The 14,780-nt window shown below is 47.8% G+C and overlaps 2 protein-coding genes across 4 annotated transcripts in view; both read right to left on the reverse strand.

Annotated features, from left to right (window-relative positions):
- The window catches only part of LOC122712980, a 93,380-nt gene that overhangs the window by 20,589 nt on the left and 58,011 nt on the right, over nt 1–14,780 (reverse strand). The window lies entirely within an intron of this gene.
- Nucleotides 14–14,780, reverse strand: part of LOC122712976 (mushroom body large-type Kenyon cell-specific protein 1) — a 32,077-nt gene continuing 17,310 nt past the window's right edge. For 2 of the 3 annotated variants that reach the window (XM_043933075.1, XM_043933076.1), the window contains exons 4-9: nt 14,475–14,714; nt 14,072–14,151; nt 10,012–10,444; nt 7,156–7,396; nt 5,637–6,603; nt 14–5,531 (exon numbers count right to left, since the gene is read on the reverse strand). In XM_043933075.1, coding sequence (XP_043789010.1) covers nt 3,998–5,531; nt 5,637–6,603; nt 7,156–7,396; nt 10,012–10,444; nt 14,072–14,151; nt 14,475–14,714 — 3,495 coding nt within the window. In that variant the 3' untranslated portion in view covers nt 14–3,997. The remainder of the gene's footprint in view (nt 5,532–5,636; nt 6,604–7,155; nt 7,397–10,011; nt 10,445–14,071; nt 14,152–14,474; nt 14,715–14,780) is intronic. The other variant, XM_043933077.1, reaches the window with a different exon arrangement.

A 14,780-nucleotide genomic window follows, 5' to 3' on the forward strand; every position in this document is an offset into this window, starting at 1 on the left:
AGGGGGGGTGGGGATAAATTTTTCGTTAAGTTTAGTTCCAAAAAACACCGAGAGAATAGCCTTGCTTACACGATTTACTTTTTTTTTTTTTTTATTCCGTAAGGTAATAATTTTTTTTGCGTTAGTAAGGAATTTTTGCATTTTTTTCTTTTTTTTTTTTAAAACACCGAACATACATGCCTTATACTTTATGTACAGCCTAGAGTCTTTCAGTCGTTACTTTACTTAAAGAGAGTCGTATGAGATGAGTGCGTGAATTTATCCTTTCGTTTCCTCTGTCCTCGTCCTTTTTAGAATCAGAACTCTGTGAATAATGATCTCCTTCCTCGACACGCGAGAAAGACGGAAAATCATGGCCCGCGATCTACATTATATATCGACGCGTTGTGAACGCGTCACACTAAATTTCCTCGCGTATACGTCCCTACACGTCCCTACGCGTGTTCGTGTTGCTAAACGAGTCATTCTGCGAATTCGCTGCTTTCGTTCGATTTCGTCTTCTTGGTCCAAACGTCCTGCTCGGCTAACTACAACTAGCGAAACGACGAAATCACCACTATTTTTCTTTTTTTTTTTTTTCTCTCCTTCTTCTTCTTCTTCTTTTCTTTCTTTCCTCCATTTCTTCAACGTGTTCAATATCTATATAATATTATTAGTTCAAGGTTCTCCTGTCGAACGGAATTTCTAATATGAAATACGAGAAGATACCTCGAGTAGTCGCGCGCACGACGCTCATGGATTACTCTGTGAAAAAATTAATGAAAAGAGGAGGGACTGGCGTTCTTCTCGTGTCGTGTCTCTCGCCGCGGCCGAAAAAAACAATCGCGACGATTTCTCTTCCCTACTACTCGAACCTATCACGCGACTGATCCTTGCAAATTAACGCTCTAAACTCGTTCCCGTAAAGTTCGTGTCTCTCGCCAACGTCCTCGTCCTGGTCCTCGTTATCGTTCGTCTCATCTCTCGTCGTCGTTGTCGAAACGATCGATAAGAAGCTTTTAAAAAATCGTTTGATTTCCCAAAAAAAAAAAGAATACTGGCGAACACGCTAATGTAGTAGAACACTCGATTTCTTAAAAATTGAAACTTCCTAGATATTTTCCTAAAAGTGACGATAGTATGGCGTCGATCATTTCGACGGTTGTTTTCGAATTCCATCTAATTTCGTCTCTAAATTTCGTCTTACAGTCGATGCTAAAAAATCGAAAGGATCGGTGGAATGGAAAAAATTCGCATTCGTCGCGATGCGAAATTCGTAGAGTTCGTAGAAAAATTCAGACGAGAAGAAATCCTATCGTTCGATCGTTCGAAACGTTTGCACCCCCTTTTTTTCCTTTTTTCTTTTTTCTTTTCTTGCCTCTCCCCGATTTACGTCATTTACGTTTCTAACTAATCGACCACCACGCTTTTTTTTTCTTTTTTGATCGATTCGATCCAGAAGAAAAAGGGAAAGAACACCGATCCTTCTAGAAAAACGAGAGTGGAAAGTGTTTTTCCTTTTTTTTTTTTTTTCTTTTTTTCTTCTTCTTCACAAAAATGAAAAAATTCTACGAACGCCGCCGTTACAGCTGCTTCTCTTCCTCTACGCGATAGAAAATTTGCATTTGTATCAAAATGTGGGCGTTGTCGCGCGTAAGAAAAATTTTTCCTTTCCCTCTTTTCTTTTTTTTTTCCGCACTTCTTTTTCGCATTTCGGTAAAAAGCGACCGAGTGAAGAACAAACCCGCGCCTATACACGTAGCGATATCCTTTCCCTCCAAATCCCTTATATACATCTACGCGTTTCTCATTTTCTTCCTTTCTTTTTTTTCTTTTTGTGTGTGTGTGTGTGTGTGTATGTGTGTATGTGTGGATTCCTCGATCGGTCCATCGCGGTAACAGAACGATTTTCGCCGATGAAAATTCTCCTCTCCCCCCTTCTTTTTTCTTTCTTTCTTTCTTTCTTTCTTTCTTTCTTTCATTCTTTCTTTCTGGAAACCGAAGAACTTGTTTCCAAGAAACCAATCGTCCTCGAATCGATTCTAAACGACGCCTAATCGATGAAGATCACCCTAATCACATGACCTTTCCGATCAACTCTTTATCGTCTCCCTTTTTCACTTTTTCTCTTTTTCGAGCTACCAAAAGCTTGAGAGAGGGGGGGGGCGGGTTGAGGGGTAAACGCGTTTCTACCGAACGCCAGCCTCGAAATAATCGAGATTAGAGAAATATTGTCGCCTTGTGAAAAAACGTCATCTATACGCGCGCCAACAAAAGTCTTGGCTCGTTCTCGTTTCGCATACGTTCGTTAATGACCAAAAATATATGTATATATATATATGTATATATAATATATCATTCCTTATATAATTATGTTGCTCCTTACGAGTTAAGTAATGTTAGTTAGTAGGTAATAAGTTTTTTTTTTTTTTGCATTAGGTAGTTTTACATCGATAAAGGAAAAAAATACGTTGTTGTTGTTGTTGTTGTTGTTATTGTTGTTGTTGCGTCGGCATTATTATTTTGTTAAATAATTTGTTCGTGTTCTCACCTCGACCGTCTTTTTCTTTTTTTTTTTTTTTTTTNTTTTCAAAAGTCCCGTGTCTGTCGCATCGGCCATACGTTCGATTCGCGCGCGACTTGTCTCGGCCGGATAAACAACCCTCGCAGAATTTTTTTATCGCGCGCTCCTATGTCTCAACTCTGTCTTATCTCCTTTCCTTTTTTTTTTCTTCTTTTTCCTCTCTCTTTTTTTCTTTCTTTCCCTCTCACGGAACGCGCGGACTCGCTTAACGCCGCTCCGCCTGTACTACTACTTCCCCCCGTTTTTTGTTCTCCGACACGCCAGGATGTCGTATCCTCCGTACGATGGATCACCCGACGGAGTGTCGGAAAGCATTCGTCCCATGCACGTGTCGAAAAAATTGTGTTCAATAATTATTAATCGAGCGAACGAGTATACATTTTATTACTGCCTGCGTGTCACTGTGTGAATAAAATGGGGCCATTTGTGTGAGATCAATTGTGTATGTGTACGTGTGTGTGTGTGTGTGTGTGTGTGTGTGTGTGTGTGTGTATATAACGTGTGTGTCTCGGTGTACGTATGCACGTAACATTGTACGTGTTTGCTATATCCGTTTTTTTTTCTTTTTCTTTTCTTTTTTGCGCCTTTCCACGAAATATTCGCCATAAAGTCGAAAAAACAGTTCCGGTACGACCTACCGTCAGCTGGACAGGAGATCGAGGAGGCCGGATACTCGTGTAAAACCGATGGAATCGCGCAATGGGTTCGCGGATGGTCGGGGTATTTTTCGCTCGCTACTTCTTCTTCTTCTTCTTCTTCTTCTTCTTCCCCCCTTTTTTCCCTCCGTTTCCTTTAACCTCCCATAGAATGTATAACATGGAACCGCTCGCCTCGACGCGGGCGGTTGTCGACTTCCGGAAAGGAAAGGGTGGCAGGGTGAGGGGCTTGCGGGTGTTAAAAAGCGCGTTCTCTCGCTTCGCGTGTCGTTCGCGTTTTTCGAAACGTTTGCACCCGTCCCCACGTGTGCACGCGCGCCGCGCACACACGCGCATCACCAACGGAGGAGGGAGGTGCTCGGCTTTCACCTCGGGGCCTTCTCCTTCTCGGGAACTCGGTGGTGGTGGTGGTGGTGGTGGTGGTGGTCGCGCCCGCTTTCATAGCCGAGGCGCGACAAAGCGGCGAGTGTGCACGATTTCCGGTCGTGTTTCCGATCGCCGGTTGGCCGATGGATCGGGAGACGCCGAGAGGGCGGCAACGCTGCCTGCCAAGCGCGAAACCGAAGGGAGAAAGGGAAAGTGGAGGAGGCCGAGAATCCTCCGACCGTGGCGACGCCGTGGTGCGTCGAGTACGACCCGCGGAATCCCCCGCGCGTTATTCATCCCCCGTACCCGTACGCGCGCATTTACGCGCACACGGATCGTATTTCGCCGTATTTATCATATATATCGTAAACTTTTATACTTATACTGGTCAACGATACCGACTTTTCTTTCCCTACTGCTCCACGGAGTCTTCCATACTGATCACGGGTCCGTGTTGCTCCGCCGATTGTTGTTGGCTGCTCGTCTGCTCACCGGACCTGTTGTTCCCGCTATTGTAGCCCCGTTGCAGTTGCACCACCAATCCGCTCACTGCACCGTACTCCTTCTGTTGCTGCTGTGGTTGTTGTTGCGGTTGTTGTTGCTGTTGTTGCGGTTGTTGTTGTTGCTGCTGCTGCTGCTGCTGCTGCTGCTGTTGCGGTTGTTGCGATTGCTGTTGTTGCGGTTGTTGTTGTTGCTGCTGCTGTTGCGGCTGCTGTTGTTGCTGTTGAGTCTTCTGGCTCGAATGATCTACTATAAGCTTACTATCACAGGCACTTTTTTTGTCAGTTGGTACGGCGTAGAGATTGTGTAAGTCCGGGTAATGATTCAATTGCTGCTGCTGTTGTTGTTGTTGTTGTTGTTGTTGCTGTTGCTGCTGCTGCTGCTGTTGTTGCTGCTGCGGTTGCTGAGGGGCCGAGGGGGCGAGAGTTTTCCTGTCTCGATCCTCCTGCCCTCCACCGTTGTGTACCTCGCGTTCCCTGCTGCTACGATCGATCTTGGCCGAGTCGCGGGTACTGTCCTCGTCTCTGCTCCCGGCTCTCGAGATGGAGAGGGGCGTGGGCGGCGACGTGAGTCGGTCGCTGCCGTCGTCGTTTCGACCCCTGTCGGACGGTGACGGGCTCAGGTCGACGGTGGGCACGCGCTCGGGCCTCTCGGGCACCGGCCTCCCCCCGCTCGCCGACGGCCCCCTGTAGCTCTCGTCCTCGCTACTGTCCTGCGCCAACCTCGGCACAGGCGTCCTCCTCGAGTTCCTGCACAGTTGATCGATCAACGCTTTGCTCCTCATCGACTCGGGGATTTGCTGCTGCGAGGAGGGTTGCTGTTGCTGATTCCTCGCCTCGGTCATCGCCCTCTGGTCCCTTGGAATACCCGTCTCGAGGCTCGACCTGATCAAATTGTCCAAGAAACTGCCGTTCGCCCCCGACCCGTCGTAGATACCCTCCGAAACTTCCCGCGGCACTTTGCCCATCTGCGGCGTGCCCCGGGAATTCGAGGTCCCGGGCGAGGTTTCCGCGATGCCTGCGCCCACGCCGACCCCTTCCCTCTCCCTCGCTTGATGCTGCTGTTGCTGTTGCTGCTGCTGCTGCTGCTGTTGCACCATGGCCGCGTTCCTCTGCTGCTCCTGCAACCCTCGGATCCTGCTCGTGGCGAAATATTGCTCGGGCAGGATGGTGGGGACGTTGGGCGCCCCTGCCATGAACGGCGACGGCATGAACGGCGGCGGATTCCAAAAATTGAACGGAGTGAAGGGTAAATGAGGCATCCCCTCCATGAACGACGGCATCTTGATTCCGTTGGGCCCCGGTATACCGCCCGGCGACGTGAAAGGTTTCTGCGGCTTCAATTGCGGCTTCTTGTCCGCCGTCCCCGGTCTGATATTGGTCGCGGCTGCCGCCGCTGTCACGGTAGACGTCTCCTTCGTCTTGTCGTCCGATTGCTTCTGGTCCCTGGAACATCGATCGGGACCAAAAAATTCGCGTGACGATCGTATATATAGACTATAGAGAGTATATACAAGGGAAGGGAGAAGGAAAGAAGAAGAAGAAGAATACCTCTTCCTCGGCCTCATCAGATGCCGTTCCTTCACTTTGTACTCGAGGGTGGAGTGCGGCACCCCGTAGTAGCTGCCCGCGCGATGCACGCTCATTTCACCCCTTTGAACAGCGCGCACAGCCTCGACCAGGCTATCCCTGTCGTAGTTCCTGTACTTGCCCCGTTTCGGCCTCGTTCCTTTGCCACCGGTGGCCGGCTTCGGTTTGTTCGCCTCCTGGCTCTGCGCCTTCGCCTGCGCCTGCCCTTGCCCCTGTTGCGTGTTGGCCGGCTGCGGCGGCGTGTATCTACCCCTCTTGAACGGGCTCGGGTCCGTCATGATCGGCTGCTGCGACTGCACCACCCCGCCCGGCTGACACCCGCCCATCCCACCGCCCGGGACCGTCTGCCCCTCTTGGAATTTCACGCTGATGCTCTTCGCGATCACGTCGCGAAAGTTCACGGCCACCGTCTTCCCCACCAACGAGTTGGTCGGGCTACTGGTGCCCGAGAACGCTGGACTCGCCCGTTCCAGGAGGCCGGGGCTCGAGGCCGCGGTCGCGAATCCCTGCGCGAACGCTGCCGAGGTCGGCTCGCCGTTCTTGCTCGAGCATCCGGGCGTGCTCGCTGGCTTGTAGGACGGAATCTTGAGAATAGCTCTCCCTTGCGCGCTGTCGCTCGCCTCCTCCTCGATGTTCGGATTGAAGTCGTCGTTCGTCATCGGGCCCCTCTGCTGCTGCTGCTGCTGCTGCTGCTGCTGTTGTTGCTGCTGCTGCTGCTGCTGTTGTTGCTGTTGCTGCTGCTGCTGCTGCTGCGACTGCGACTGCGCCTGGGCCTGGGAATGCGTCGAATGCGTCGATTGATGGTGATGCAGCTGCTGATGCGTGGGTGGCTGCGACTGGTCCCCGTTCACGCTTTTGCTCAGCCTCTTGTCCTCGCTCATCAGCCTTCTCATCACCTCTGGAATGCGATAATCTTGGGTCTCCATGCCTGGGGAGGGAAGAAACAAAGAAACACAGATATTGGAATATGTTGTTGTTGTTGTTGTTGTTGTTGTTATTGGACGCGAGATCGATCGAGGATCGAGGAACATGTGATTTCTCGTGATTGATCGTCCGTCGCCCCCCGTTAAACTGTCTCGCGCCTATCAACATTTGTCGTAATCTCGGATTAGCCTCCGACCAACCGCTTTAAGTCGCCAAGTTCCCATTGAGAAAGTGAAAAAAGTGGTCGGCGACCCGTCGACCACCACCTGGCTTCTATCGATTTCCGAAGACCCACCGGCTCGTAATACACTTTTCGACTTTCGTCTCGACCGACAGCCCCTCCTCCCCCCCCCCCCCTCGAGACTCCTCCTCTAACCGTCTGCCTAGGTCGGAAATAACCCAAATTCTTCTTCGCGAATTATTCCTTCGTCTTCGTATTATTTTATTTCTTTTTTTCTCTTTCTATCTTGTCTGATAAATGTTAAATTAGAAGGAGGGGAAAAAAGGAAGGAAGGAAGGAAGGAAGGAAGGAAGGAGAAGCGCGTGTCCTGCTCACCTTTGAACGGCGCAGCTGCCGCGATCATCTTTTGTATGTAAGGGCCGATGTTGGCGTGTTCAAGCCCCGGCCACTCGGCCCCCGTCTCCTGTCCCCGTTGCAACAACGTTCTCAGGGAATCGCCACCGCTCCCTTCGAGCGTGGAAAACCTGACGAGATCCTCCAAGGACAACAGCGGCTTCAACAGAGCCTTCTCCACTTCTTTCTCCTCTTCCGCTCCGGACAGTTCTTTGTCGTCCACCTGTTAAGAATATTTATTTCTAGCGTTTTCTGCACCTTCCGCGCCTTTTCTTTTTTCGAAAATAAACGGAATTAAAATTCAAATGAACACGGATCACGATGTTAAACACCGATGCCGCCCTCTCGAGGAAATGGATCTCGGTCTCCTACGTCTTTGGAAGTGTCGTGAAACGAACACTTTCTTCGCGAATACTTCTTCTTCTTCTTCTTCTTCTTTTTTTTTTTCTTTTCCACGATTTTTTTCATCGAGAGGCGTATTCCTTCTTGTGTATTTTGCGTATTTTGCGTGTTTCTGTGTTGTAACTGTGTTGTCCGTACAATGTAAAGTATACTTTTACGCTATATCTTTTTCTTTGTCAAATGCAGAACGATCAAGCGTCATGCAGGAATTGCGAGAAAGAATCGTTCGCAAGAAGCGTTACTATGACGCGTAAAAAAATAAATAAATGAACGAATAAAAAGGATATATATATATATGTATGTATATAAGAAAATAAGGGGATATATATAAATATATATTTATATACTTTGCCCAAAGTTATTCTCGCGATGATAATAATTCCTTTTTGTATCGCGAAAAGAAAGACAATGGCAAGGTCGAAAATTGAGAACCAGCTCGAAAACATTTCGTTTCCCGGCGAGTAATATATACCCAGCGTTGTACACACCGGTACTGATCTCGTAAATCATTACGTTCAAACAACATGCATTCAAAAATCATAAAAATCTACCACAAAACTAAACTATCTGCGCTTCTCCTAATGACACCAGGCAGAAGAACATCGTTCACAAACAGTAAAATCGTAAAAGTAAACTCTAAAAGATTTATTTCCCAAAGTGTCGGGCGCCGTTCGTTCCTTAAATTGTCACGTACAACTTTGGAAAATTAATCTTGTTTCCGCTACTACTAGGAAAGCGTGGTATCGTTTATCGTGTAATAATAATAATAATAATAATAATATTGCTTTCGAAAAAACCACGCCGTTTCTTTTCTTTTTTTCTATTTTTCTTTTTCAACATGCCTTGCTTTTTTACAACGAACACAACGTCCCGGAAAAGTGAGTACATTTCCTGAGTACATTCCCTTCCGAATACTACTACCGAATATCGAGTACATAAGCTATTGTGGGTCGAGTAGCACGATCGTCTGTAAACAAACACATCGAGGATGCATAGTGTCGAGGTTGGGGAAAAAAAAAAAAAAAAATAAAAAATAAAAAAAGCGTATTGATACGTATTGGTTTGTAAATAATATAATCGTTGCAACGAATTCGTGGGCGCCACCTCGAAGGGGGCCCGCCGATTCGCCGGAAAACGCGCTCGCGTCCAAGGAACAATTTTTCTCTCCTCTCGGCTCGGAAAACGATCGTCCCGAAAACTTACCTCGAGTCTTGCAACCTCGCCAAGACCAAGCGGCCGTGTGTTAAACTACAAATAGTGAGATAAAAAAGTTAAACAGCCCATGCAAAAACATTCGACACTACTGAGCATCACGGCGACCGATCGGATCGGATCGCGCGAACCGATTCGATTCCTTTTATTTTCTTTCTTTTATTTTTCCGTTAATTTTTAACGGAGACGTTGAAATTCACGAGTCCCTCTCTTCTTCCTCTTCTTTTCGCGAATCGGTTCACGCGAATCCAACGATCACCGTGGCAGAGGTATGTTTTGGGGAAGCTCCATTCGTTCTTCCTAACCAAAACCACACTTAATTATAAATGGGCGGTCTTTCTTCGCTAACTAATTAATTAATCAAGATTGCATTTTCGTTGTTATCTCTCTCCATCTCCCTCCCTCATATATGTATATATATATATATATATATATATATACATATATATATACTCTCTCCTTATCCTTGGATGCGTCATCTTTCGCTTAAGATAAACCGCGTCCAAAGGCGTCTCTCCTCTCGATCGAGCGTAATCTTTCCTCGTAACGTGCGATAACTTATGATTAATGACGATGGAATGTGAATCAAAACCTGAAAGGAACTGGTGGACGGTGTTTCTTTAATTGCGGCGCGCGTACGTACGTACGAAAAGAAAAAAAGAAAAAAAAAAAAAAAAAGAAAAGAAAAAACGGGAGACGAAGAAAAATCTATGCGACGCTCGTCGTTCAAGAGAGGACGATAGAGCAATTCCTCGATCAACTCCTACCGTCACCGACACGATTATCGGGCATTCTAAATGGAACAGCTGTACTGATATATATATGTATATAACCGGGAATGAAAACTCTTGCCCCACCACGGTGCTAGAAGAAGCGTGATCCTGAAAACGGCCCTATCACACATCTTTTCCTATCCATTCTTCTCCATTCTCGATCCCTCCATTAAATAGGCACTCGATTTCCGCCAATTCTCAATTCTCTCAATTTTAATAAAAAAAAAACTCGACCCGTCGTTTCGTCAATTTTTACTCTCCCTCTACAGAAACCTCCGTATCGTCCTTCTTCTTCTCTTCCCTCTCTGCCCCTCTCATTCCTCTCTCTACTTCTCTCTTTCTCCCACTCTCTCCCCCTCTCTCTCCCTCTCTCTCCCTCTCTCTCTCTCCCTCTCTCTCTCTCTCTCTCCTTCCATCTCTCTTTTTCTCTTGTTCTGTCCCCAAAACCTACCTCATCCACTTGCGGGGGCGGAGTGGTCGCGGAGGCGTTTTGGGTCGTATTTGGTGTTGTAGTTGTAGTAGTAGTAGTAGTGGTGGTGGTGGTGGTGGTGATGGTGGTGATGGTGGTGGCTGGGGCGCCGGGCTCGTGAGGGTGTGAGTGGGTGCTAGACAGGGACGCGTCCCTTTCGCGCTCCATCGCAAGCTTGTAGACCTTGTTGCGCAGGGTGCTACGCGGTATCCCGTAGATCACGGCAGCCCTCCGTGTGCCGAGCTTGCCACTCTGGATATCCCTGAGCGCGGCTTGCAGCTCCTCCTCGGTGTAGGCCCTCCGGCCACCCCCGGCACCCACCACGGGGACACCACCGACCCCCGCCGCCGCCACGGCCGCCGCCGCCACGGCCGCCACCGGCCCGGTCATACGTGGTTTCGGCCGATAACCGGAACTGAAACGTTACCAAAATTCGCATTACCATTTCGTGTCGGCCCCCTCCTCGTGCACCGACCGAGACCCCCTCTTCTTTCACCCCCGAATCCGTCCTTGTCAATCGCGATGCGTCTCCGACGGAAAAAAAGTTTTTCCCCAATTTTCTCGATCTGAGATTCTGACCAGCGCTCAACTTTATCATTCGTCTCTGCTTATAGACGAATATAACCGGTCATCATTTATACAACGTACATTTTCGCGTTAAATTAATATCAGACTCGTCGTTCAACTGTCAAGGGGGTTTAAATCTAGCTGAATTCGGAAATAAACGGATGGACGAAATATTATCTATTCAAACGAGATTTCTTTTTATACGGCGTGCGCGACCAACTTTTTGATCCGAATCTCGAGGCGAGTCGAGGAGAAGCACGGATTTCCTTTTTATTACCAGGTTATAGTAGTATTGCTGATTTTCGCATCACGTGCAGAAGTGGTTCACCGGCCAACCCGCGCCACGGTTTTCCGCTCGGCAACCACGTGGCCGGTGTGCCGTGGCCACGTGTCCCGCGCGAGAAACGAATCGATCCAACCTCTGTGTCTCGTTAACACTTTGATCTTTGACCTATCGCCTCTCGTCCCAGCGAATTCTAGGTATATACGAAATTATACGGGTGGGAAAGCTCGTTTACCAATTGCATTGCGCAATCGTTTACTGAAAATATGACTTGTATGATCATTTTCCCCCGCTTTCTTGAACATCGCGTTTCGAGTAGCTCGTGTCATTCCCTCTCGTAGATCATACGACGATATTCGCGCTTCTTTATCGCGTTCTTCGAATTTAATTCTTCGAATTAAAAAAAAAAAAAAAAAAAAAGAAAGATTTCAATTCGCAGTATCACTGAAAAGGAATGGAGTGACGACGGGTAGTAGCGATCTCGTAGTTTGACAATCGGATCAATCGAAAGAATTCGTCGTAAAAGGACCCTTTTCGCCTTCTCGACGTCGAGAACATGCCCCTCCCTCGCCTCCCCATTACGAGTTCGTCGACCTATTCTCTTTCGCCCGGTAAAGTAAGCTGATAAAAAAGTGTATTTCGACCGTTCCCACACCTCCCTCCCTAATAAACTTCGGTTCGAGTACCGCTTGCAACACCCGATATCTCTCCTCTCCGATATTTTTATTCTTTATATTCGACGCGATACCTGCCGCGCCACCAATTAACTCCGTCTCTAATCGCTATTCCAATTCCTTCGCCACTTCGACTCGAGGTTAATTAATCGCTAATTTCTCGGCTATTCCTAGACCTAAATAATTAACGCTTTGTCGGTGAAATCGTAATTACTCCCATTTTAATCCATCATTGTCCGCGCGGCACCGATTAAGATAAGAAACGGTCGCGATGCGACGAAAACGAGGCACGCAGAAAAGGCACGAGAAATCGATCGACCGTCGTTGTATCGAGGTTGGTAGTTAATCTTTTTTTTAAAATTATCGTACATCGTTCCGAAGAATTATTAAAAATCTAAAAAATTAAAATTCTTTCTTAAAGAAAGGCGAGCGAGCGCGCGCGCGCGCGATTGATCGATCCGTCTCGTTACTCGAAACAACGCCCGAAACGTTCAGATTCATCAATCTCGCGATCGTGTACAGTCTACAAAATAGTATCCTCGTTTTCGCAAGGGAGAAGACGAGTTTTTCAGCGAACGACCGTGGACTCGATTTTCTCGGTTCGGTGGATCGTTCGGTAGCTTCTAATTTCGACTCGACTCGCGTGGTTTCGACGCCGGGCTATCTTATCGTTAATTGCGGTAGCGCGCATGCGCGGGCGCGATCCGAGACCACCGCGCCTCTCGTCTCTTTCTCTCCACCGTTCCTCTCCCGCGTTTTGGTCTTTCTCGCTCGGCTCGGCTCGGCTCGGCGTACGACACATGCGAGGTACTTTGTGCCTTCGATGTGTCAGGAGGTGGCAGATTACGGTGTTACTAATAATAGACGACGATAAAAATTTGACGCGCAAAATGTTCCGCGGGGAAAACAGCGAAAACACGAGGGCAACGTACGGACACGGTTCGCGACTTTGACTCCTCCGCCGCATTATATTCTTCTCGCTCCCTTCTTCTCCCTCCCTCCCTCCCCATTCCCCCCCTCCCCCTGTATTTTATTTATTTTTCGCCAACCTCCTCGACATTAGAGAACCGCTATCGGGATTTACGACTTAATTTATTTCGGGTTAGGAAACGTTGAACTCGCCGAGCGAAAACTTTGCCGTTTCTCTCTCGAAACGGTCTGATTTCGTCCAATTTATCATTATTTAACACGAATATTTTTTCAACCGAGCCGAAATCTTTCGATTTCTTTTCCCGCTCCGATCTTCGATTAACTTTCACGCCCGATTCGCGGCCGAGCGGCCAAGTTTCTCCTCGCAATTTTCGAGTTACCCTATGGAACGGATTACGATTTTTAGAGATAGACACGGCGTTTCGAGGCTCTCGGCAACGAAATCGAATAATCGAACCAAGAATATTGCCGAGGACGCGGTCGGCTTTTCTTTTTTCTTTTTTTTTTTTTTTTTTTTTTTCTTTTCGTTAGTAACGCGGATAAACGTGGAACGGGAGCGCGATAATTTTACCGACACGCAAATTTTATTGAAGAGATTAACGGGCGGATAACGCGAGGCGGTACGCCTCGACGCGGCCACCGCGTTGTTCCCCGCCTAGACTCGAAACCGACGAAAAAAAATGTAACGGACTTTGGTGGAAATTTTCGTAACGAGCGACGGAGGGGGAGTGGGGGAGGGACTCGGGAAAAATGCTCGAGGGAAAATTTTCCGAATAAGCAAACGACGGTAGGAGAGGGAGGGACTTTTTAATTACCGGTTCGAAATACGCCGCCTCTACTATACAGGATTCGAAACGTGCACCGCGAATCCTATTTATAATGACGCAACTTCTGCGTCAGTGTACGCGCGAACGACGCGCGATACGATATAAAAGTGATCCAAACTCTTTTGAGGAGGAACAGGAATCGAGGAGGAGTGAGGATAGGGGAGGGGGGAAGGAGGGTTAACGATAGCCGATTAATAGAATCGAGAAGCACGAAATCACCCTCGAAACGAGTCGAAAGCCCGTTTGTCCGTTTGAATCGTCGCTCGAACGCGCGAATCTATTCTCGATCCTTTTGAATACGCGGCACGGAATGCGATCAACACTTTCCTTTGCTCGCGCGGAATGCAAATACCTATATATCAGAGGTAGATAGGTAGGTAGGTAGGAAGGTAGGTAGCTTCGTTTCGCTACGAGGTGTAAAACGAGCCGCGTGATAACACACCGCTACGAATCGACGAGCTGCGCTTCTTCTCGTTCCGGTTACCGGACTGTATCATCCAACGATGATGACGAATTTCTTTTATTTTTTTTTCCTCTTTCTTTCCCTCTCTCTCTCTCTTTTATTTTCTACTTTTCTTTTTTTTTTTTTTTCGACGACGAAACGAATGAAAATCATCGTCGGGAGAGCGTCTGATATCGTTTTCTTTCCTTCTCTCTCTCTCTCTTTCTCTCTTTCAGTCGGTGCATGGCGAGAACGCGAGAAAATCGAACGTTGGTTCGATTCGCATCGAATCGATGGAAAAGAAAGAAGGACTACTTACTTAAAGATACTCTTGGGATCGATACCTGCTGTCATCCTCAGAGGTATTTTCTGTTGTTCCAATAGAGATATGTTGTTATCCTGCGACAGAAAGCGTACACGTATCACCTAACTGATATCCCGTATTCTCGCGTGAATAAATAAAAAATAATATAGCGTATATATACATATATATATGTGTGTGTGTATATATATATATATATATACATACGTATAAAAATAAACGTAAACGTAAATGTGTAAATGTGAACGTAAACGTAAAGGTAAATGTGAGAAGACGACTAGTATGCATTAGGTCGATGACTCTCTCTCTCTTTCTCTCTCTCTCTCTCTCTCTGTTCGCGTGTATCGACGTTAAGGAAAGAAGGAAGCGAATCTACCCACGCCAGAAGGAGCGCACGTACCTGAGAATTTTTGGGTTTGGCCGAGAGGTCGAGAGGTTGGTCGGCTGGCGTTGCACTGTCCTGATGAGGCTGCACCCCAACGAGAGGCGCCTCCCTTGGTGGCAGACACCACTGAGGCAGTAAGGTGGGGTAGGTACCGGTGAGAGCCGCGGCGACCACGGATGCCGCCATCGGGTCCACCTGGACCGACATCGGTGATTCGGCCGATCGCGAGCTGCTGCTACTGTCGCTCTGCGGGCTCTGCAGGACGCGACATCGAACATGTTATATGTTCGTCCGGCTCGTCTCATTGGTCGACGAAACACA

The sequence above is a fragment of the Apis laboriosa genome, unplaced genomic scaffold (genome assembly GCF_014066325.1).
Source record: "Apis laboriosa isolate Shangri-la unplaced genomic scaffold, ASM1406632v1 scaffold21_cov150, whole genome shotgun sequence".
NCBI classification, from domain to species: domain Eukaryota; kingdom Metazoa; phylum Arthropoda; class Insecta; order Hymenoptera; family Apidae; genus Apis; species Apis laboriosa.